Raw genomic sequence first — 21221 nt, forward strand, 5'->3', positions numbered from 1 at the left:
GACTGAAAAGTGATTTTTTTATTGTATTTTGTTGTCGGGATAATATATAGTGGGGTCATAGTTACATTCGTCAAGTAGTGGGTACATTATTTCTTGAACTTTGATACCCCTTCTCATGTTTTTGTCCCCTTTCCCTCTCCCTCTTCTCCTCCCAGTCATCTTGTTTTCCCCCTTCATGAAAAGTGAATTTCTTAGTGTGATTAACTGTATATATGAAAAATGAAATTATTTATTGTATATTTTCCTGGTACAAAGTAAAGAAGACAAAACTTGACAAAGATATGCTGGCTTGGTGGATCATGGCTTTAAAGGATTCAGAAACACTACCCAAGCTACTCTGAAGCTTTTAAGAAGTATAATATGCTATTTGAACATGTTATAGGTATGTGAGTGAGAAAGCTGACTGACATTTATGATTCCACCTCTATATTACTCAGCATCATATACTTCTTTCTGAATGTCCACGAAGGAAAGAATCATCCTTTATTTCACAGATATACTACATAAAATTTCTTTATACACCTAAAGATGGGAGTGAGTAATAAATAAGATACTGACAAAAGCATCAAGTTATTAAGCTATAAACAATATTAGATTTCCAAGAGAAAATGGAAACATAAGTACTTTTTCTAGAAAACACATGCTAGATACAAATTTAGAATGTCACTTAGTTTTCACTCCCTATTTAGCAGGGATAGTGTGTTTGGTATAGCTAATGTGTCTCTTAATTTTTCCATTGAGCATGAATGTTGTGAATTCCATCTTGTTAGCATAGCTCAAGGTAGGAAAGAAAGCAAGCTACTTACCATTTGTGTCCTGACATGTTTTCTTCTTCTTTTATTTTTTTTCTACAGTTGATGATTTGGGGAGAAGGGACAGGGAAAACACATGATAGGATATGTTATATTAAACCTGAAATAAATAAAATATATTTAGCAGTTACACTCTATATTATACAAAAATTTCAATCTAAGCCATTTCTAGTTGTATGGTAGGGGTCAAACATTTTGGAATAATACAGCACATTAGCTAAGAAACATTGGAAGAAATATCATAAATAAAGCTTTAGAAACAAACATATGTTAACATTAACAATAGTAATAATGAGTTTCAGAAAGAACACCAATATGTTATTTATATGAAGTATAAAATATGAGAAATACTACAAATTACTGATATATGCAAATATGTAACAATCTTGATTCAACCTATAATGATCATATTTTTTTGTGAAAGAGTTGTTTGAATAAAGAACAAAAGAAAAATATGAACTGAACTGTGATGAGGCTAGTTTTGTAAAATATTAAAACCATCACAGTTTCATTTCATTACAAAAATTAATTTTAAATGAGACATGAGACATAAATATTGAGTTGGGTAGTTATGACCCATGGCTGTAAGCCAAGTCTGAAGATTATAGTTTGAAGTCAGCCTGAAGTCAGACAAATCCAACAGACTTTATCTTCACTTAGCTATCAAAAATCGAGAAGTAGAGGTATGATTCAAGTGGAATAGTAACAGCCTTAAGTGAGAAAGCTAAGTGAAAGGTTAAGGCCCTTTTTTGTTGTTGTTGTTTTGTTTGTTAGTCTGATGACTTGAACTCAGGGCCTGAGTACGGTCGTTGGGCTTTCCTTAAGGCTAGCGCTCTACCACTTGAGCCACAGTACCACTTCTGGCTTTTTCTATGTATGTGGGGTGCTGAGGAATTGAACCCAGGTCTTCGTGCATGCTAGACAAGCACTCTACCACTAGGCCAAACTCCCAGCCCTGTAGCATTCTTTGTGTTAAAGTAGGTAATGATTATATTATATCCGTATAACTCTTTATTCAATTTGAAATACTTCATATGCAATATCTTAAAGACATGAATAGTATGTTGTCCAAATACTTAAAAACACATGTGTTAAAAAAAAAGAAGAAGCTAGAATTTTATACCAAGAAAGATACAGGGGAGAATAATGCTGCAATGTACATAGTTGTGCTGGTCGGTAGTTTAGTGTGGCCTTGTTTGTGTTCATTTGGGTAATGCCCAGGAGTGAGATTGTTGCTGGGTCATAGGATAGTTCTATGTTTTATTCTAGGTTTAATTGCGTTGTCCTTGTTCATAATGTGCTGTGTGAAGTTTCTTTTTGTCTTTTCCTTTGGTTTATCCCTTGATGCCACCATTTATGATTGTGTTACCCTGTGTCTTATATATTATATATATATTTGGGGAAGGGAAAGGGAAACAAAATGGTGAGACAAAAGGCAAAGGGTGAACCAATAAAACAGCAATACTCACAAGACACTACATCTTTACTACTTGGAAAGGGGGAAAGAAGGGAGGATGAGGGAGAGGGAAAGTGGGAGAAAAACAAGAGAGGGAATAACTGCTCAACAATAAATGTACTCCTTGCCTTAGTTTTGTAACTGTAACCCCTCTGCATACCTTTACAAGAAAATATAAAATGGGGGAGATGCAAGGGAGGAAGACGTATTTATCAGTTTAGCATTTTCATTTTATTTCATTAGTAAATCTGTCACTTCATATTTTTGTGGGTCACTTTGTTTGCTTCCCTTATGCAAACTAGCCAGACCCAACATTAACATTTAGCAGTTAGTTAATGGAAAGAACAGGCAGCTTACTACATAGAGACGAGGCCAGACATGGAACCTCTGGCTGTTGCCTTGTTATTGCTAAGCATATCAACACTATGGAATGCTTGATTGAATCTGCTCATATATATATATACACACACACACAATGGAATTCTACATAGCCTATGGACAAGATAAAATAATGGCATTTGGGGGGAAGTGGATGAAGCTAGAATGAATCATGTTGAATGAGATAAGTCAAGACCAAAGGAACAAAAGGTGCCTGGTATCCTTAATATGTGGCTATTAGATCCAAGCAATACAAGAGCGAGGACTCAATATTTGTATTCCCAATGTTATGGACATGGTATTAGAAATATAAACATAACTACATAGACATAAAAATTTATGACTCTATAGACATAATGTTTTATTTCATAGATTAATATGTGTCTATGACATACAAACTTTCAGCTTAATTTTAATTATGTTCTAAAATCTAAGTGCCAGTGAGTATATATAGAGATTCCCTTCTTGAATACTTGTTTGTTAAACATGTTATTTGAAATATGATGTAAAAATCAATGTTAATAAATTCTTTAATGAAAAAATTTTTAAAAATGCTTTGATGCATTTAAAAGTAGCTTGGTGATAAAGCCCTGGTCTAGCACGTGCAAACTACTCTGCTCCCTCACCCCAAAAGTTTGATAATACAATTAAAATATATTTTAAGGGAATAAATGAAGGTGACAAAATTCTGAGCTTGAGGTATGGAGATGAGAGAGGGAAAGAAGAGACAACTCCAAGTATTCTGATGCCTCTGAATGACAGCATCCCACAGTCACCAGCTCACTTCTTTGTAGATGGCAGTGTGTATCTGGACCATTTGCTTTGGGAACAATATTCAGTATGCGTATGTGTTGACCTCCTCTCAGTTCAATCAGAAGGGCCCCCAAGCTCACAGTTTCTCATATGAACACAACTTCTCTACAAGTGCACAATTATTTTAATTCAGAATTTCCAACAAATTCTCTCTCACCAAGAGAAGTTAAATTATACTCTGGCCTTGAGTTTGACTTCATTAGAAGCTGTTGGGATGGTTTACTTGTGGTGCTGGAGGTTGAACCAGCTTACCTGGTCAGCATTCAACCTCTTAGCTACACCTTTAGTCTTTTTCTCCTAATTTTGAAGTGCATGGGGCAGCATTATTAACTATATGCACATTGGTGAACAGTAGATCTTTAGGCTGTTTTCATGTTGCACTGATAGAAATTATACACCCAATGAAAAACAAGTTATCTCTCCCCCACTTCAGCACCTGGTATCGACCATTCTACTATGATTCTATAAATTTGGCTATTTTATTGTAAAAGATGATGAACAGAGAGATAGCAGTTATACAAGTAAGGTAACAAGTACATTTCTTTTTGAATTGTGTTACCCCCACCCTCATTTTCTTCCACTTCCCCATCCCGACTCTTCCTCCAAAAACTGTAAAGTTATTGCCAACATAATGTCTAGCCCATATCACTGTTGAATTGGTACACCCTTTGTCCCACTGTCATTCTCCTTTCCCTTCACTAAATTAGATAATCTGATATACAAGACAAGTTATATAGAAATCAAAAGCAGTGGCAACAGGGAATAAACCAAAGGGGAAGGAAAAAGAAATAACTGCCTACAGTTCTATAAAACGATCCTCTTGTTTCCATTTCTTGGAGTTCATGTCAATAAGCATTATTCTATAAGGTCATGTGCACATAGGTATTGAGCCTTTGCGATCCTCTCCTAACATCTCTTTTTATATGTGTTCTCACTTCACACCAGAGACAAGGAACATCATATAACTTCCTGGCATAATCCATCCCATCTTGCTTTGTCATTTTCCACACCCAATGTTAAAATCATTACTATTTTTAAAAATTTGTATAATGCTTACCACTTTCATCTCAGTTTAAGAACATAGTTTATCAAACATGCATTGAGCATATAATTTATATGTACCAGGTACTACCCCTAGCTCTGTCCTATGGAATAATACCATAATAATAACACAGGGAAATTTAAATTATTTAATAGACTGGGTTCTCATGTCTGTAATTAATGACTCAGGAGGCTGAGATCTGGAGGACTGTGTTTCAAGGCCAGCCAAGGCAAAAACATTCAATATGTTTCATCTCCAAAATAACCAGCAAAATCCAGGAATGGAAGGGTGGCTTAGATGGTAGAGTGCCAGCCTAGTAAGAACAAGACCCAAAGTACTCCTCCTCTCCAAGACCCCAGTACTACCCAAAGAGCTAATAGCTTTGTTGAAAAAGTAAAAAGAAATAGTGAAAACATTTTATTTAACTTAACATGTATTAAATATTATTTTAATATATAACCAATATAAAAATTACCAGTTACATTTTAAAATTCTTCATTTAGTACCAAATCTGAAATAGGATATGCATCTTATACCTATAGCAAATCTCAAATCGGATATTGAGTACTCAATAGTCTCACGAATTTAGTGGGTACAGTATTCGACAGTCTAAGTTAGCAGGAAAGGTAGACATATAAGCAAAATTTCCAGAGTTGGGAGACCCTTAACACAGATCTCCAAATTTGTAAATTCTGTGTAAAAATATCATTATAAAATGGCCCAAGAGTCTACTTGAATGCAGAATTTTCAAAGGAAACTATTTCTTCCCTTCTGCCACAAAGCACTCACAACATGAATGTCATCATATCTGGTGTTTTTTAAGGGCACAGAAAAGTTCCATTGTGGCCATCTTCCCTTGGGAGATATGCCCAAGGAGAGCAGTTGTCACAGCGCTTGTGATGACAGAAGCACTCATTTTGTCCCTGTGAATGTCTTTCACAGGGAAACTCTGTCCCCTCCATAGGAAGGCATAGCAGTTGCTCATAGAAATAGAGCACATTGCACTCATATAAGTCAGCAGATATGAAAAGCAAGTTACCATGGATATAGCAGCTTGGATAAATGGAAATGAGTTCTGAGGTGTGCTCAGTGTCTGGGACAGAAGGAAAGGAGAGAGATACTTTCTGCTCAGAGATTAGTATCTGACCAATGATGACCAATCTATCCCCCCTTAGACTTGCCCCTTGATGGAGTTGCAATGTGTCTTTCATGGTTCCAGGGTGGGCACTGTAGCTCTCCTTAGTCACGTCCTTCTGATTGAGAACAAGCAGGAGGGATACTCTGTTAGATTTCATAAATACAGTTCCATGTCACAATCATTCTGATTTTCCTTTTATTTTGACACTACTGGGATTTAAACATAGGGCTTTGCACTTGCTAGGTAGGCACTCTACCACTTGAGTCATGTACCCGCTCTTATTTGGTTTATTGGGGCTGTTTTGAGATAGGGTCTAACAGTTTTGCCCAAGAACAGCCTTGAACTAACATTCTCCAATCTTAAGCTTCCTGAAGCTGGGATTATATATGTGAGACAGCATGCCTGGCTTGTTTGTTGAGATGTGAGTCTCACTAACTTTTGATCTGTATTGGCCTTGAATCTCAGTTCTCCCTATCTCTGCCTCTGGAGTAGCTGAGATTACAGCTGTACACCACCATGTCTAATCTACACTTCTCTTTATGTAAACTTTCTGTGCTTAGCTCTTATTTTTAATCGCCTATGTGAATTTGTAAAGGGGCAGTAACTTTCCTGTCATTACAAGTTCAAGGTACTTCATGCCCATTTTTACCAAACTGAACAGCTTGGACATAAACAATTTTTTCCCTAGTATGTTAAGGCTCACAGATGCTTATCTAAACATGGACTTTGACTCACTGTTGAAAAGTAATCAGTCTATCTTTGGCTACCTCAAGCCCTTGTGCTGGATTCCTCTCCTTGGAAACATGAGAGAACATTCTCATTCCATATGGGCTGGCTTCAATTGCAATGACGACTTGTTCTGAGCTAGTACTCTCTCTTCTGAGTCCTTCCATTCAGCAGTGAGTACTTGGTATCTCTGACTACATTTAACTTAGGCAAAGAGCCTAACATTCTTGAGCCTATACTTATTCACAGGAAAAGGTAAGATCAGTCATCATTTGATCATATTGCTACTCTTTGGTCCACAAAAGTTTCACATTTAAAGTTAGTTATTGCGCCAACTGAAGTGGGAGAATTTTTCTCTCCTGTTTGGTGAGTTTTTTCTGTTACTTCAAGTCTGAGTTGAACCCACATTCCTTCTTCCTTGTGTCTGTATGCAGCATATGGTGGAAATTCTTGAATTGCAGATCTGAGCCAATGAAAACTTTGTAACTTTCTCCTAATTTATTGAAAATTGCTATTTTGCTAGATTAAAAACTGACACTATGAGCTTTTCAGTTCTGTTGTACACAGAGCATTTAGCTTTCTTTGAGGAAATAGACTGAGGTTTTGTGTTATTTTTTTTCTATAAGCAGCATGCTTTTCAAGAAAGCAGGCTGCCTTGCAGCCGTGTGGATACAAAGTGATCCCTTAGTACCATTCCACAGAAAAGTCACTCAAACACTGGCTTCATAGCACCACCTGGCAAAGGCTCTGAGATGCAAGTCTGTTGACATTTCGACATTCCTGAAAATGGATTTCTGCTAAAATCACAACCCCATCAACCGTATGGCAGATGCTTTTTTCTTCATGGAATATAAAATGATAAGACCTTACAAGCAATAATCTCTTCTATTTGATGATAAGCAGAATAAATCTTTATAATGAAATGGCTAAAATCTCCTATCACTGTATATTACAGACTTTGGTGCTATTTGTATATTATCTGGAAGAGAGACATGAGAGAAGGCTCAGTGCTCCCCATGGAACGAGACCACCATAAGGGAAAATGTCCCCTTCTTACTAGAAAAAGGGATCAGAACTGGATTCCTACATGGCATTTGGGCTATGTCTTTGAGAACTAGCAGCTTCTGATTAGGCAAATGATGGGGGAGGATGTGGACTGGGGAGTTATGTGGAAAGAGAAAGGAGAAAGAGAGAGAGGGGGGGGGAATTCTTCAGTAGTAGATATGGCAGGTTTCTATTCTAATGCAATTGTGCAGCATTGTAGCTTATAGTTAATATGCCAGTCACTAAAGGCATCTATCACAAACAAGCTTGTAGCAATGTCTCCAGTTGGAAAAGACTAATTTATATCCTCTCCTCTTTCTTCCACTTTCCTATTCAGAAAATAATCTCATCTGAGAAAATGACCCATTTTCACTATTATGTTCTTTCATATACTGAATCCTACAGGTGAGCCAAGCACTTCAAAAGTGTTCTTGTCTTCAGAGAAGTGGAGATTCTTCTGTCAGTTTATTACACCCGCTATTTCTATTCAAGTGACCTGTCTTTGGGTTTATTTCTCTGCTGAGTAACTTCAGAATAAACGCTAAGTAAAAAAGAAGAGTAGAAACAGAGAGAAGAAACAATGGAATGAAGTCACTTCCCTTTTGAAGTGGGAAGTTTGAGACCCAGAGACATAACAGCTTGGGAGCAGAAAGCCAATTAGCCTCCAGGCAGGCTTCCCCTTTTGCTTTATGACCAGAAGACATAGATTTTGTAGTTCTAGATAGCAAGGTAAACAGTAATTGAATGAGCTGAATATGGTAGAGCATGCCTGTCATCCCACTATGGTGGGAAGCCTAAACTGGAGGAAGATGGTCCAAGAAAAAGAAGCCAGGGCAAAAAGGACTGGAAATGATGCAAATAGTAGAGCACCTGGCAAATAAATGAAAATCTTTGAGTTCAAACTTACTATTGCTAAAAACCTTTTTCAAATAAAGCAATAATCTGTATTTATTTTGGTAGAGTATGTTTTCATCTTTTTTCCCCTTAGATGTTTATCACTTACACTTTCAGGTCAATTATAATTTTTATAATTTCTTATGAGAAGTGTCTTTAGAGTATAAAATATAAAGTCATTTTATTAGAACAATTTCTCTAGGTATAATTAACTGCATTCATAATTGTTTTCAAATCCTGGTTCATCAGAAAGGGTCTTTGATGTGTTGAGAAAAGGATATTCAGGTGTAGGGTAGGAGGCTGAGTTAGCTCTGCTAATCTTTGCAACAGCTAAATATTCATTTGGAGTAGATTTTATGGATTTTTTTTCTACTTCTCAGACATGACATGGCTTTTCCTTCACATTTTCATGAGGTTGTGATTACTTTGAGCTTCACAATAGATTCTTTCTAGTTTTGTGCCTCCCACAAATAATTTTTGACATTTCATAAACAAGTAAATGTGAAGCAGGATCACACCTTAATTTTATGGGTCAACAAGTCTTATAAGAGGAAAACAAAATTCTGACCCTGTTCCAGGCAGCTAAAAGATGGACAAGTTTTTAAACTCTGTAGATGCAAGTTACTAGGAAAATTTATATTTTATGTTAATGACTTAGAGAGCTCTTTGGATTTGTGTGCGTGTGTGTGTGTGTGTGTGTGTGTGTGTGTGTGTGTGTGTATACATGCACACACACAAATTCTAGTATTGAGCCTTTAACTCAGGGCCTGGATGCTGTCTCCAATTTTGTTACTCGAGGCTGGTGCTCTACCACTTGAACCACAGCTCCACTTCTAACTTTTCAATGGTTAATTGGAAATAAGAATCTCAAAAGATTTTCTCTTCAGGCTGGCTTCGACTGTAATCCTTAAACTTCAGCCTTAAATCTCCGATTGCAGGCACTAGCACCTAGCTAGGATCATTTTATTCATATTTCAGCAGCTCAGATGTTAAAATATGGGCAAAATTAAGCTTACTGACTCCCTAAGACTACTAAAATCATATGTGTACTGTAAACATTTGAACACCACACAACATACTCCCCAACATAAGAGTTTGTACAATCATTACCGTGACATGTTGGTGCCTCCTCAAAGTCTTTTTACCTATCTGCGTTGACTTTGCTCCTGAGTAGAACCATAGACAGTAGAGTAGGCATCTAAGATGCCTATACACACAGATTCAATTCTTTTCAAAGACATGTCTTACAGAAAGCTTACAAATAAGAATATAACGTTGTCATGTTGGCCTTGGTCTCCTCAACTGGTGTGGACTGATTTTAAAAGATGATGAAATTAGGATACTAAAGATGGAGATATATTGTTTGCGGTTAAGTTCAAAGTCAGGTTCACCATGAGAAATTCTGGGAATGAAACATTCATTACTCTGTCTACCTGGTGCTCATCTAAACCGTTCCTCTATTCCAAAAGATGTTTTTCAAAGGAAAATTTTGAATAGAACAGAAACCAAAAAAATAAGTCAAACTATCCTTTAAAACATTATCATCTTCAACCTTCACCCTATCTAATAGTCTTTATGAAACAAGATAAACACCAAAATAAATGACAAAACTCAAACTCCTCACAAGAGGTGTGGTCTGGGGCTCTTTCTTTTGCATAAAGTCCTACTTTAGAAAAAGGGAATCTTCCTGAATTTTCTCTTACAACAAAAATCAGAGCAGCAATATCTAAGATGCTAGCATTTGCAAACAACAAAACTGAAAGAAATGTCCAAGAACTAGTCATACAAAAATAGATTTGCAGATAAAAAAATGGTAAAAAGAGCCAATAGTTTCCTTTTGCTAAGAAAAAATAATAATAATTGCTTAGAAAAGAAAATTGCTAATTAGACATATTTACTTTTGATATCATTTAAATTGGTTTATGTAACTTTCAAATGCCGATTCAAATTTAGCATAAATATTTGAATCTGTATTTATGGTAGTCTTTTCTGTATAAACTTAATCTCAAAAAACAAAGAATAGAGGAACATTGTAGCCACAAAGATCTCCAATCACTTCTGTAACAACAACAACAAAAAACCTATCTATTCACCTGCAGAGAGCCTTGTTAAGTGACAAGGGTTGCGAGGCAGTCATTGGGCTTGGACTCAGGTTCGGAAGCCTGTCCTTGAACTATTTTGCTCAAGGCTAGTGATTTACCACCTGAGCCACAGCTCCACTTCTGGCTTTTTGGTAGTTAATTGGAGATAAGAGCCTCATGAACTTTCCTAACCGGTCTAGCTTCAGTGATCTCAGATCTAAGCCTCATTAGCCACCAGTTCCAGCCATTTGAGACACAACTGGAAGACTCTTACAAATACTACTTTAAAAAGCAATTCCAAGTTTTAATATCTGTTATGGAGTAGAACAATAATCTGAGGTAGTTTAGCTCTATCATCTAAATCTACGGTGTCCAACGTAGAGGTCACCCTGTGGCCACTGAGCACTTGACATAGGATTGTCCCAATTCAGATGGTTTCTTTTTGTAAAACTGACAGCTAATTTCACATGCCTAGTAACCCCCACAAAATAAAACATCTCATTAATGAAGCTATAATTGATATGGATACAATTTATTTGTATTTCATATTGATATATAATTAAATTTTGTACAACTAAGTTTATATTTTATAACTATACTATATAGAATGTAGAACATAATACATAATAGGTTATATTAGACATAATATTATATATTAGTATAATACAATTGTTATGATTATATTTTATGTTGAAATAATATTTTGGATATATTAGAGTAAATAAAATGTATTATCAAGTTAATTTCCCATTTCAGTGATTTAGACTAAAAACATTTTACTACAACTGGAACATTGTGGTATATATGGTGCACATATATGTATATAGTATATATATATGTATCTTGTAATACAATGTACATTTATACATTATATAATACAAAAATATGTAATGTCTATATATCAATAATGTTTACATATATAGCAATGACTATACTGTTTGTGGCTGCCATTATATTTTTCTGGAACAGCCTTGGTCTATCTAAGGCATTAAGAAAATCAGCAAAGAGCTAGGAATTAATTGTCTATCTTAGGTCACTAATTTTGTATTAGATATCTTTGGTCTATTTTCTGTCTAAAATCTCTGACAATTATTCTGTTAAAGATGTCATTTGTAAAGCACAAAATCACATATGTATATTTTAATTACCTTTTTCATTATTTGTTTTAAAAAGGTCCAATCCATGAACAAAATAAACTGCTTCTTTTAAATAAGAATCTTGTGAATGATAACTTGGAGTGGATGGAATACAAAGACATCATCAGAAGTAAAACAATAAGGAAAATGCATGTATAGGCATATGTATATTTGCCTATATCTGCAAATATGCATTTGTTTGAAATGTATGTACTTCATATATAAATAGAATGGTTAATAATATAGTGAGAGAACAAGAAATGTGAATGTAGGGACTACCATATAAAAAACAGTTCCTTAGTAAAATAACAGCAATTACGAGATGCATTTTCTTCCACCCAGCCTGCCTGCCTGCCTTCCTACCTTCTTCCTTCTTTCTTTCCTTCCTTCCTTCCCTCCTTCCTCTTTCCTCCTCTCTCTCTCTCTCTCTCTCTCTCTCTCTCTCTCTCTCTCTCTCTCTCTCTCTCTCTCTTTCTTTCTGTTCTTTCTTTCTGTTGATCATGGGGCTTGAACTCAGAGCTTGGGCCCTATCACTGAACTCTTTTGCTCAAGGCTAGAGCTCTACCACTTTGAGCCATAGCTCCACTCCTAGTTTTCCGGGGGTTCATTGGAGATATGAATCTCACAGACTTTCCTGCCCTGGATGGCTTAGAACCATGGTCTTGAGATCTCAGCCTCCTGAATAGCTAGGATTACAGATGTAAATCACCAGTGCCAAGAGGGGATATGCTTTCTTTAACAATAAATTCATAATTTAAAGCCTTTTAAAGAAATGACCAAGCTATTCCTTACAATATCGTAGCTTAGAGATTTCTTAGCTTAGAGAAAAAAATTTTTTTCTACAGACCTTTTAGCCCAGCCTCCTCTTTTCATGTATAAAGGAGCTTGAGTCCGGAGACTGAGTGAAGGAAATTTCCCAAGGCACAGAGTAAACCTCCTTTCATTAGACTGAAATTGCTGAAATAAACAGATACCAGTTTATGGTTTATAAAATGTCCATGGTAAGCACAGATCCTGTAAACAAACCAGCACAGCTTCTTCCCTGGTAATGGACTGTTTTCAGGACTTTCCTTGATTAAGTAGTGGTCACCAAATCTTGTTTGGGTTTGAGCTGGATTATGTGTAAAGAATGAAGGCTAGCCCAAGCCAGGAGCTGAAAACTTTCCACTCAGCAGCAAAGGTAAGCAGATAGAAAGAGAAAACTACCTTTTCATGTATCCCACCACCAGAACCACCCTGGTCATCAATGGACCACCTACGTAGTATTATTTGAGAACCAGAACCAATAAAAGATTCCTTTTCCAGGTTCTCCTTTCTCAGGAAATTAGTTTAAGGAATTAAATGGCAGCAAGCACCACAGTTCGTAAGGCACACTCTGATTGTTTACATAGGGATCAGGAGAGACAGGGTCATTAGGTGTACACCTGGTAGGACAGGCTCAGATAGAATAACCAGGAAATTGCACAAAGACATAGATTTTGAGAGAAGCAGGAAATTGGCACCAACATAACACTTATAGGCTTCACATCCCTGCCTCCTCTGTCCAGGGCAACTCAACCTTCTGGCCTCAGAAAGCGGCAGGTGGGAGGAACTACCCAGGGTGGTGAAGGGCCATCTCCTTCCTTAGAAAATTGAGAACCTGATCTTGATGTTGCACTGGGCACTTTTCTTTTATGGCTGCCATGCTCCTCCATGTTACAGTGCTCACTTCTTGAAACCAACCAGCATAGTGGCCATAACCATTCACACACTTTTCTCTGTCTCTGTAGGAAGACTGGATCCCACACCTTTTCATCTTCCTACTTTACACCAAAACTCAGTTCTCTATTTCTACTGGTATTTTCTCCATTTCCAGCACTATCCAGCACATAATTGAGATCGATGTTTACGCTGATCAGTATATCAGCCCTCCCAATTCACAGATGATCACAGTTATCCACAAGTACTCTGATGATAAAGAACACATTTCCTTCAGACAAGACTATCTACCCATACTCTTTCATTGCAGCCCCCTGTACCTGCGGTTATTCTCTTGATCCTCTCCCTACTCCCAGTCCTTACCTGCTGAATTCCCACTGGTGATTCAAAGTTCTGCCCAAGCACTACTTTCTTTAAGAATGTTCTTGGGTTTTCTCAGCCCTTTCCTGCCAGGGTATGGTGCCTCTGCCCTGGGCTTCATTTCCCCATGGCGTCTCTCTTTATCTCTTCCTGCATTTATCGAAGGGTAACTGTAAGCTATCTCATTTTTCTTCTTTAGCAGTCTATACACCCTTCCTGAACATGATAGTATGTGAGTCTTGACTTGAAATCTCCAGCATTTATTCCAGTGCCTAGCACATCGATACAACAAATATATGCTGACTACTGAGTAAGAGACCCATTTCTCTAATTTGGTTAAAGGCTTAATGAAAGATGACATTAGGGTTAGGAAAATATGACAACCGTCATCATGAGCAAATGCTGCAGGACATCATTTCTCCAGCTTTATATGAACTCACTCCCTTACTCTAGATAGGGAATTACTCCCTGGACACTAAAAGTGCATCATTCACCCACAGCACTGCTCATCTTCTCAACATTGCCAAGTTGACATCATCTCCACTTTATGATTCAGCTCAAACTCAGTTATCAGAAGTAATTGGCATACCAATCACCCAGAGGAAGGATTCGTTTTTCACACTATGCATAAAATGCTCCATCATGTATAGTCATCTTGCCCTGGGGAGATTCTTTGGCATTTGTGAAAATCACTTTGTAAACCAAAGCTAGACAGACAAAAACACAAACCCATATTAAATTTGGATTCTACAGTAGTGAAAGTAGAGCCAAGTAGGATTTATAGGGGTTCCACAGCAGTTCCATCATAAGCATGATCAAATCATGCCTATAGTTTTAATATTCTTATCAGATAGTCTTAATCTTCTTATAAAGAAAGTTGAATACCAAGATCATGTTGTCAAAGTGCTTTGTTAAGGAAGAGGAGCAGTGCCCACTTTGGAATGCCAAGCTAGGTAGTTTGGTTCGGTATTGTCAAACAGCAGAGGAGAACTGGAAGCAATTGACAGGAGATAGGGGAAGCCATTTAAATTAATATTTATTTTAAATGGCTCCCAAATAATTCTTTGAGATTTGAATTCCTGGAATCTGGGCAGGAGGTGATAAGCACGCAAAGATTCTTGTTTCTTTTTATTTTCTTTTTTTGGCTTAGGTAGCTCTTCTTTTTATTATGATGTTTTAATGCATGTTTTCTTTTTCCTTTCTAATATTCTTTTTATTGTAATTAACAGAAGGATTACATTATATTCACATTACTTCACATACATTGGTACCCCTTCTCATGTTTTTTTTTCCCCATTTCCCTCCCTCATCCCCTCCCCTCATCTTGTTTTCCCCTTTCCCTATCCTATTTCAAATAATCAAATAAACATATATACAGTATACCAGAAACAAGGTAAGATACTCTAACAATATGAGATAACCAAGGGACAACAAAAGAGATGAGAAATAACATTTTCTTTTTCTAGGTCTAAGACTGGAACTGAGGTAGGTGCCTAATGCTTTTGATCATCACCAACTGAGCCATGCCTCCAACCCTGATTCTATAATTTGTTGCTGATTTCAAACCACTCTGAAGAGTTAGCAAGATCAACCCCTACAGGAAAAAGAAACTTGGCTGTGCTCTTGGAACATAGATTGTTTATCTTTATAGATTGTGACTATAGAACTAAATGGCACAATTTATTTTCAAAGTATAAGCTTTTAGTTCTAATGCAGAGCCACCACAAATATTCAAAATCATTGAACATATTCCCAATAACAACAAGTATAGCATTAGCTGCCTTTTCAGGTACAGAGAACACATGATTCACATGTGCAAGAATAATTCATTGCTAATTCTTGAGTCATATTTACATGAAAAATAACATGTAGATGTATATATGTGATTTGTAATCCTTACCCTAACCCCACAGGTTAGATACTCCAACTCTAAAAATAAGGAAATAGAAACTTAGAGAGCTTAAGTTATCTGCTAAAGGCCACATAGCTATCTGCTAATCATTGTAGCTGGGGTTGTGTGTTTGCCATTTTTCACCACTGTAACTAAATAACTAATAAAATTATCTTAAAGAAAGCAGGATGGATATGGCTCATGGTTTCACAGATTTAATTCTATAGATAGATGGATTCATCATTTTGGAGCTTGTGATGAGGTGGAATATGATAGCAGGAGAGCATGGTAGATCACAGCTGCTCATTTCATGGCAGTTAGGAAGCAGAAATACAGGAGGAGAAGGGCAGGCACAAGATACACCCTTAAAAGGCATATCCTCCAGTGACCTGCTTCTTCTATTCAGGCCCCACCACCTAGTTTCCACTTTCTCCCAATGGGGTCACCAAATTAAAAATCAGTCAATGGATCCGCTTATTTTGTTAGAGCCTTCATGATTCCACCATTTACCCAAGACTCTATCTTCTAGGCATTGCATTGGAGATCAAGCTATTAACACATGAACCTTTCAGAAGCCACTTAATATGTAAACAACAGGTTCTAATCCTGTTCTACTTAGGCTCCAGAACCTGGGTGTTCTTAGTACCCTTCCAAAAGTATGATTGTCATATGAAACATAATGGCTTGGGAATAAAGAAAAATGCAAGAAAAGATGATGTCTGTTTGTTATTAGGCTTCACTGCAGCAGATTCTAGGTGGATGTGGAGGAGGTGAAAGTAAAACTTCTTTACTGGTAATCTACTTTATTACACATGCAGACTGCATCGTGGCCACAGATTCCCCAAATCAAATAATGCAGATGGAACTGAAAAGACACTCAATGGCTAGTGGAATGGCCACAATGCTGTCACTTACCCTTAGGTTTATAGATGCCAAGTTCTGCCAGTAAAGAGGAAATATCTTTCAAGACTTTGGTCACCTATAAACTTTCCCCACCTTCTCCTAGAAAGCCCAGGTTTACTCAAGGAAGTGTTCTCACAGTTGTCACTCTCTACCTCTGATAAAATTGCTTAGATTTAGGGAATGGATGTAGCTTACTCACATACTTTGAAGTTGCAACAATGTTGAAGTTTTCTACCTGAGTACTGAAATTTGCCTAAGTTTTCTGTAGAGAGAAACTCAGAACAATAATGATGCTTAGAGAAAAAGACAGGGAACTTTCTATTTAGATATGCCATACAGAACAAAGTAGCCACTACACAAAATAAACCACCAATTTATTAGTCAATGTCTTTGGCATTCAGTGATCCTTGAATGGAGAGCCCAAGATCAGTTTTTCTAATCTCCGATTTCTCCAGATTATTAGCAGCAATATGTAGTTTAACTGGTATGTTTCCTATTTAGACAAGCGCACTATCACTTGAGCCAGGTCTTCCTTTCTTTCTTTCCAGGCTCTGGAGTTCCAGATCCTCCTCCCTCAACCTCTCAAGCAGCTGGGATTACAGGCATGCATGATACCACCACCATGATACACCTGTTTCTAAACCTTCACTCTTTTTTTTTTTTTTTGCCAGTCCTGGGCTTGAGCTCAGGGCCTGAGCACTGTCCTTGGACTTTTCTCAAGGCTAGAGCTTTACTACTTGAGCCTCAGCACCAATTCTGGCTTTTTTCTATGTATATGGTACTGAGGAATTGAACCCGGGTCTTCATGCATGCTAGGCAAGCACTCTACCACTAGGCCAAATTCCCAGCCCTAAACCTTCACTCTTAATAACAGTACAACTATTTATCTATGCAACACAACAGATCAACGTAGCAAGCAACAACTCTTGCAATTAAGAAAATATAAATATATTTGTCTAAAACTAAATAGTGATATCTGAGCTATTAAAGATTCCAAGCTGGTTTTGTTCCTGAATGGAATTCTCTACAAAGAATGTGTCAAAAACAAAGACTTCAAGTAGTGGAATTGCTGGGTCATAGGGGAGCTCTGTGTTTAGTCTTTTGAGGAACTGCCATACAGCTTTCCATAGTGGTTGAACGAGTTTGCACTCCCATCAACAGGGTAGTAGTGATCCCTCCTGCCCACATCCCCTCCAGCATCTGTTGTTATTAGTTTTCTTGATCCTGGCCATTCTAACTGGAGTGAGGTGGAATCTTAGAGTTGTTTTGATTTGCATTTCTTTTATGACCAGAGATGTTGAGCATTTCTTCATGTGTCTATAGGCCATTTTTGTTTCTTCTTCAGAGAAGACTCTCTTTAAGTCTTTGGCCCATCTTTTAATGGGATGGTTGTTACTTTGGAGATTCCACTACTTGGCATTTACCCAACCATCCAGAAACAAGGACATACTAAATCCACTAGCACAACAATGTTCATTGCAGCACTATTTACCATAGCAAAGATAGGGAACCAACCTAGATGTCCCTCAGTTGATGAGTGGATCAACAAGATGTGGTATTTGTACACAATGGAATTCTATGCTGCTGTCAGAAAGAATGGCATTGCCCCATTTGTTAGGAAATGGAGACTTAGAAAAGATCATATTAAGTGAAGTAAGCCAGACTCAAAGGAACTTAGGCTCAATGGTTTCCCTCATTTGTCATAATCAGTAGAAACCTTGGGCTCTCCTAGCAGAGATTTGCAATAGAGCCATATAGTAGGACGCTGAATGAAAGGATCTCTAGGATATAGAAATGTAAGCCATATAATGAATGATTGTTGTTCTTAAGGTACTATGTTATCTGTCATCTCTTTTGCTGTCCCTTGGTTATCTCATATTGTTACAGTATCTCACCTGATGTATCGGATATATTTGTATTTGGTTATTTGAAATTGGATAGGGAATGGGGAAAACAAAGATGAGGGGTAGGGGTAGGGGGGAGGGAAATGGGGACCAAGACATGTGAAAGGGTATCAATGTATGTGAATTAATGCACCTTTTATCTGGCAAATATCATGTAACCCTTCTGTTAATTACAATAAAAATATATGAAAAAAATAAAAAAAACAAAAAAAACCAAACAAACAAACAAAAAAAGACTTCAAAGACTTCTTCCTAAGAAGAAAATTTTGGGTTTGAAAACTCACTAAAAATCAATTTTAAAATTGTGTGTGTGTGTGCGCGCGTGTGTAAGCAAAAACTTAGTCTGGAACAAGGGTTTAAAACGGATAAACATTTCCTACTTCACTCCTCAACAATTTGCATTTCAGATCTCAACCAGCAAGCCACTGAACCCAATTTGAGATTTTTCTGAAGAGACTTTACTGAAAGATGGAGACCTGAACCAATCTTCAATGAGTCATAACTTACAGGACCTATTAATGCTTTACATGTCCTGCTTCCTCCAATAATTATCATTTTCAAGCAAACTAGTGATGCGTTTCCCTGGCTCTGAAGGGTTCCAAGTACCACATTTCGGTGACTAAGGCTACCACCCGGTTTTACGCACAAAACATGTCCTTGTACCTATATATTTTTAATGCTACAGAAAAGCAGTGAGTATGTTGTTGTTTTGTAAAACATAATTCTCCCCAACCAAGCAGTTAATTCTATATACCAACATATGGGCGCAGTACTTTAAAAGACCCCGAAGAGCAGTTGAGAGGCTTCCAGGTACATTAAACGAAAAGATAGAGGGAAAGGCTGGCCCCAGAGCCGCTTGAGGGAAAGGTTGGCATAATAACAGGATATGCTCATTTCTAGAGGAAACGGGAGCTGCAATCGCCGTGGGGCAGGAAAGGCGGAGCCAGCAGCAAGCACCCAAAGGAAACCCGCACGCAACGGCTGCAGGAACCTGGCCTGCTCAGGGGCTCTTGCCCTTGTCTGATCAGACGCTAGTGAGCATCTAGTCGCAAGGTACCAACCTCAGGCCTCCGGGCTCCAGTGACTATTAACTGAAAAGAAAGATAAAAAAGTATCCATCTGCTCTCGGCCGCCCCTGCCCAGATCTTAGCAAGGGGATTAAGAGAGAGGGCAAACATCAGGTGCCGCGGCGGGTGGACTTGTCCACAAGTGATCCCAGAAGGGACACTTCGGGGTCCTCGGACCACGGCCTCCGGGAAGGCGGGGTGGGTGTGGATGCAGGTGCTGGCAGCGCGCGCGGCCCCGAGCACCCGAGCACCGACCGCGTCCCTCCTGCTCTCCCGGGGCTGACGCACGCTGTCAGGGAGCGCGCATCCCCCACTCCTCCCCAGGCCTCAGGGCAGGGGAGGGAAGGGGCTGATGCCCCCCCACCTGGATCAGGTGCCCGAGGCGGCGTCCCGCCTGTCACTGACGCCCGCAGAGGGGCAGGGGAGGTAATCTTGGGGCCCTCCCTCGCCCCTGCTCGCCCAGTTGCCAGATGTATCCCGCTGCAGCACACCGCCCGCCCGGCGCGCCCTGGTCTCGGCCCCGGAGGGCAGGTACCTCGGAGCCCCGGCCCCCGGGAGCCTCCCGGCCACGGTTGGAGCGTCCCTCCTGGTCCCTCGTCCGACGTCAGCGTCAGCAGAAGGCGAGGGAAGGGGCGTGGGGAGCGCAGGAACAGGCCCTTCCTGCGGCGGCCGCTGCCAGCCGGAATCGCAACCCGCAGAGCCCGTGCGCGCCGCAGCGCAGCGCAGCGCAGCGCAGCGGCCGGGGTGGTGGGGCGGGGTGGAGGGGGGTCACCTTCCCCTCTCCGCCTGTGCCCGCGGCCTGGAAGCCGCCACCACCTCGTCTCCCCTACGCCTCCCCTTCTAGGGACTGCGGTGGGGTGACCTCTCCCAGCAGGACAGAGGGCAAGAAGAAGGCCATACTCTCACCTTGTTTGGGGCGGATCAGGGATGGGGGGTGTAGGTCTGGTTTTCTGAACTCCCTGGGGTCTTTTCTTGACCCCCATCTCCTGGGGTATCCTGGGCCCGGCCCAGCCTCCCAGGATGGCCCCGCCCCTGCTCTCCTGTAGGTGTTCCACGTGTCCATGACACTGGCGTCACAATGACCTGGCTACAGGTGGGGCTGAAGCCAAAGCCCCAGAATTCGCTATGGGTAGGGTGTAGTGCGTGCTACTTCCTACCATGTTAGATTGGGGTGTTTGTAGGGCAGGTGATTTTATGACTTCCATGTCAATCAAGCCAGAGAGGCCTGTTCTTGGAAACCAAGTCTGTGTGCTTAAATGAAAAAGAAGAAAAAAAAAAGAGAGAGAAAGAAAGAAGAAAGAAAGAAAGAAAGAAAGAAAGGAGAAATAAAGAAAGAGAAAGAGAAAGAAAGATGAAAGTGTTTAAAAAATTAAGTTAGGCAATGTGAGGCTAAGTTATCTTGTGTGTCAACTCCTTCTTTCCTTCTAGATCAACATCCTCAGTGAAAGAACATGCTTCAAGGTAAATGCAGATGGAAATGTAGAGAAATCATTTCCTATACACTGCTGGTGACAATGGAAATAATGCAGCCAATTCAGAAATCAGTTTGGCAGTTCCTCAAACCATTACACATAGAATTGCCATGTGACTCAGCAATTCACCTTCTAGATGGGTATTTAAGAGAAATGAAAACATATTACCCCCTAAAACACTTACATATGAATATCCATAACATTGTTCAAAATAGCTGGACTCTGTAACTGTGCTTCAATGGACAAATGAAGCATATTCACATTTTGGATCATTGTTTGGCCTCAAAGGGAAAAGTATTGGTAAATACTACAACATAGGTAAACCCTGGGTGGAGCAAGCCAATTATCAAGAGCTCTGTATTGTATGGCTTTCATCCGGAGTCCGGAGAAGAAAATACTATACTGA

At 39.0% G+C, this 21221-nt stretch overlaps 1 protein-coding gene across 7 annotated transcripts in view; it reads right to left on the reverse strand.

Annotated features, from left to right (window-relative positions):
- Ica1 (islet cell autoantigen 1) overlaps window positions 1-20383 on the reverse strand; it is a 142877-nt gene extending 122494 nt beyond the window's left edge. The window contains exons 1-3 of one of the 7 annotated variants that reach the window (XM_090333163.1): window positions 20250-20382; window positions 12368-12477; window positions 807-912 (exon numbers count right to left, since the gene is read on the reverse strand). In XM_090333163.1, the coding sequence (XP_090189289.1) occupies window positions 807-823 (17 nt within the window). In that variant the 5' untranslated portion in view covers window positions 824-912; window positions 12368-12477; window positions 20250-20382. Of the gene's footprint in view, window positions 1-806; window positions 913-12367; window positions 12478-19878; window positions 19981-20249 lie in introns of those variants that run through there. The other 6 variants (XR_016535538.1, XM_090333162.1, XM_090333165.1 and 3 more) reach the window with 6 other exon arrangements.
- Between the last annotated feature and the right edge of the window lie 838 nt (window positions 20384-21221).

Source organism: Megascapheus bottae, chromosome 5 (assembly GCF_031878675.1).
Source record: "Megascapheus bottae isolate mThoBot1 chromosome 5, mThoBot2.hap1, whole genome shotgun sequence".
Lineage (NCBI taxonomy): Eukaryota > Metazoa > Chordata > Mammalia > Rodentia > Geomyidae > Megascapheus > Megascapheus bottae.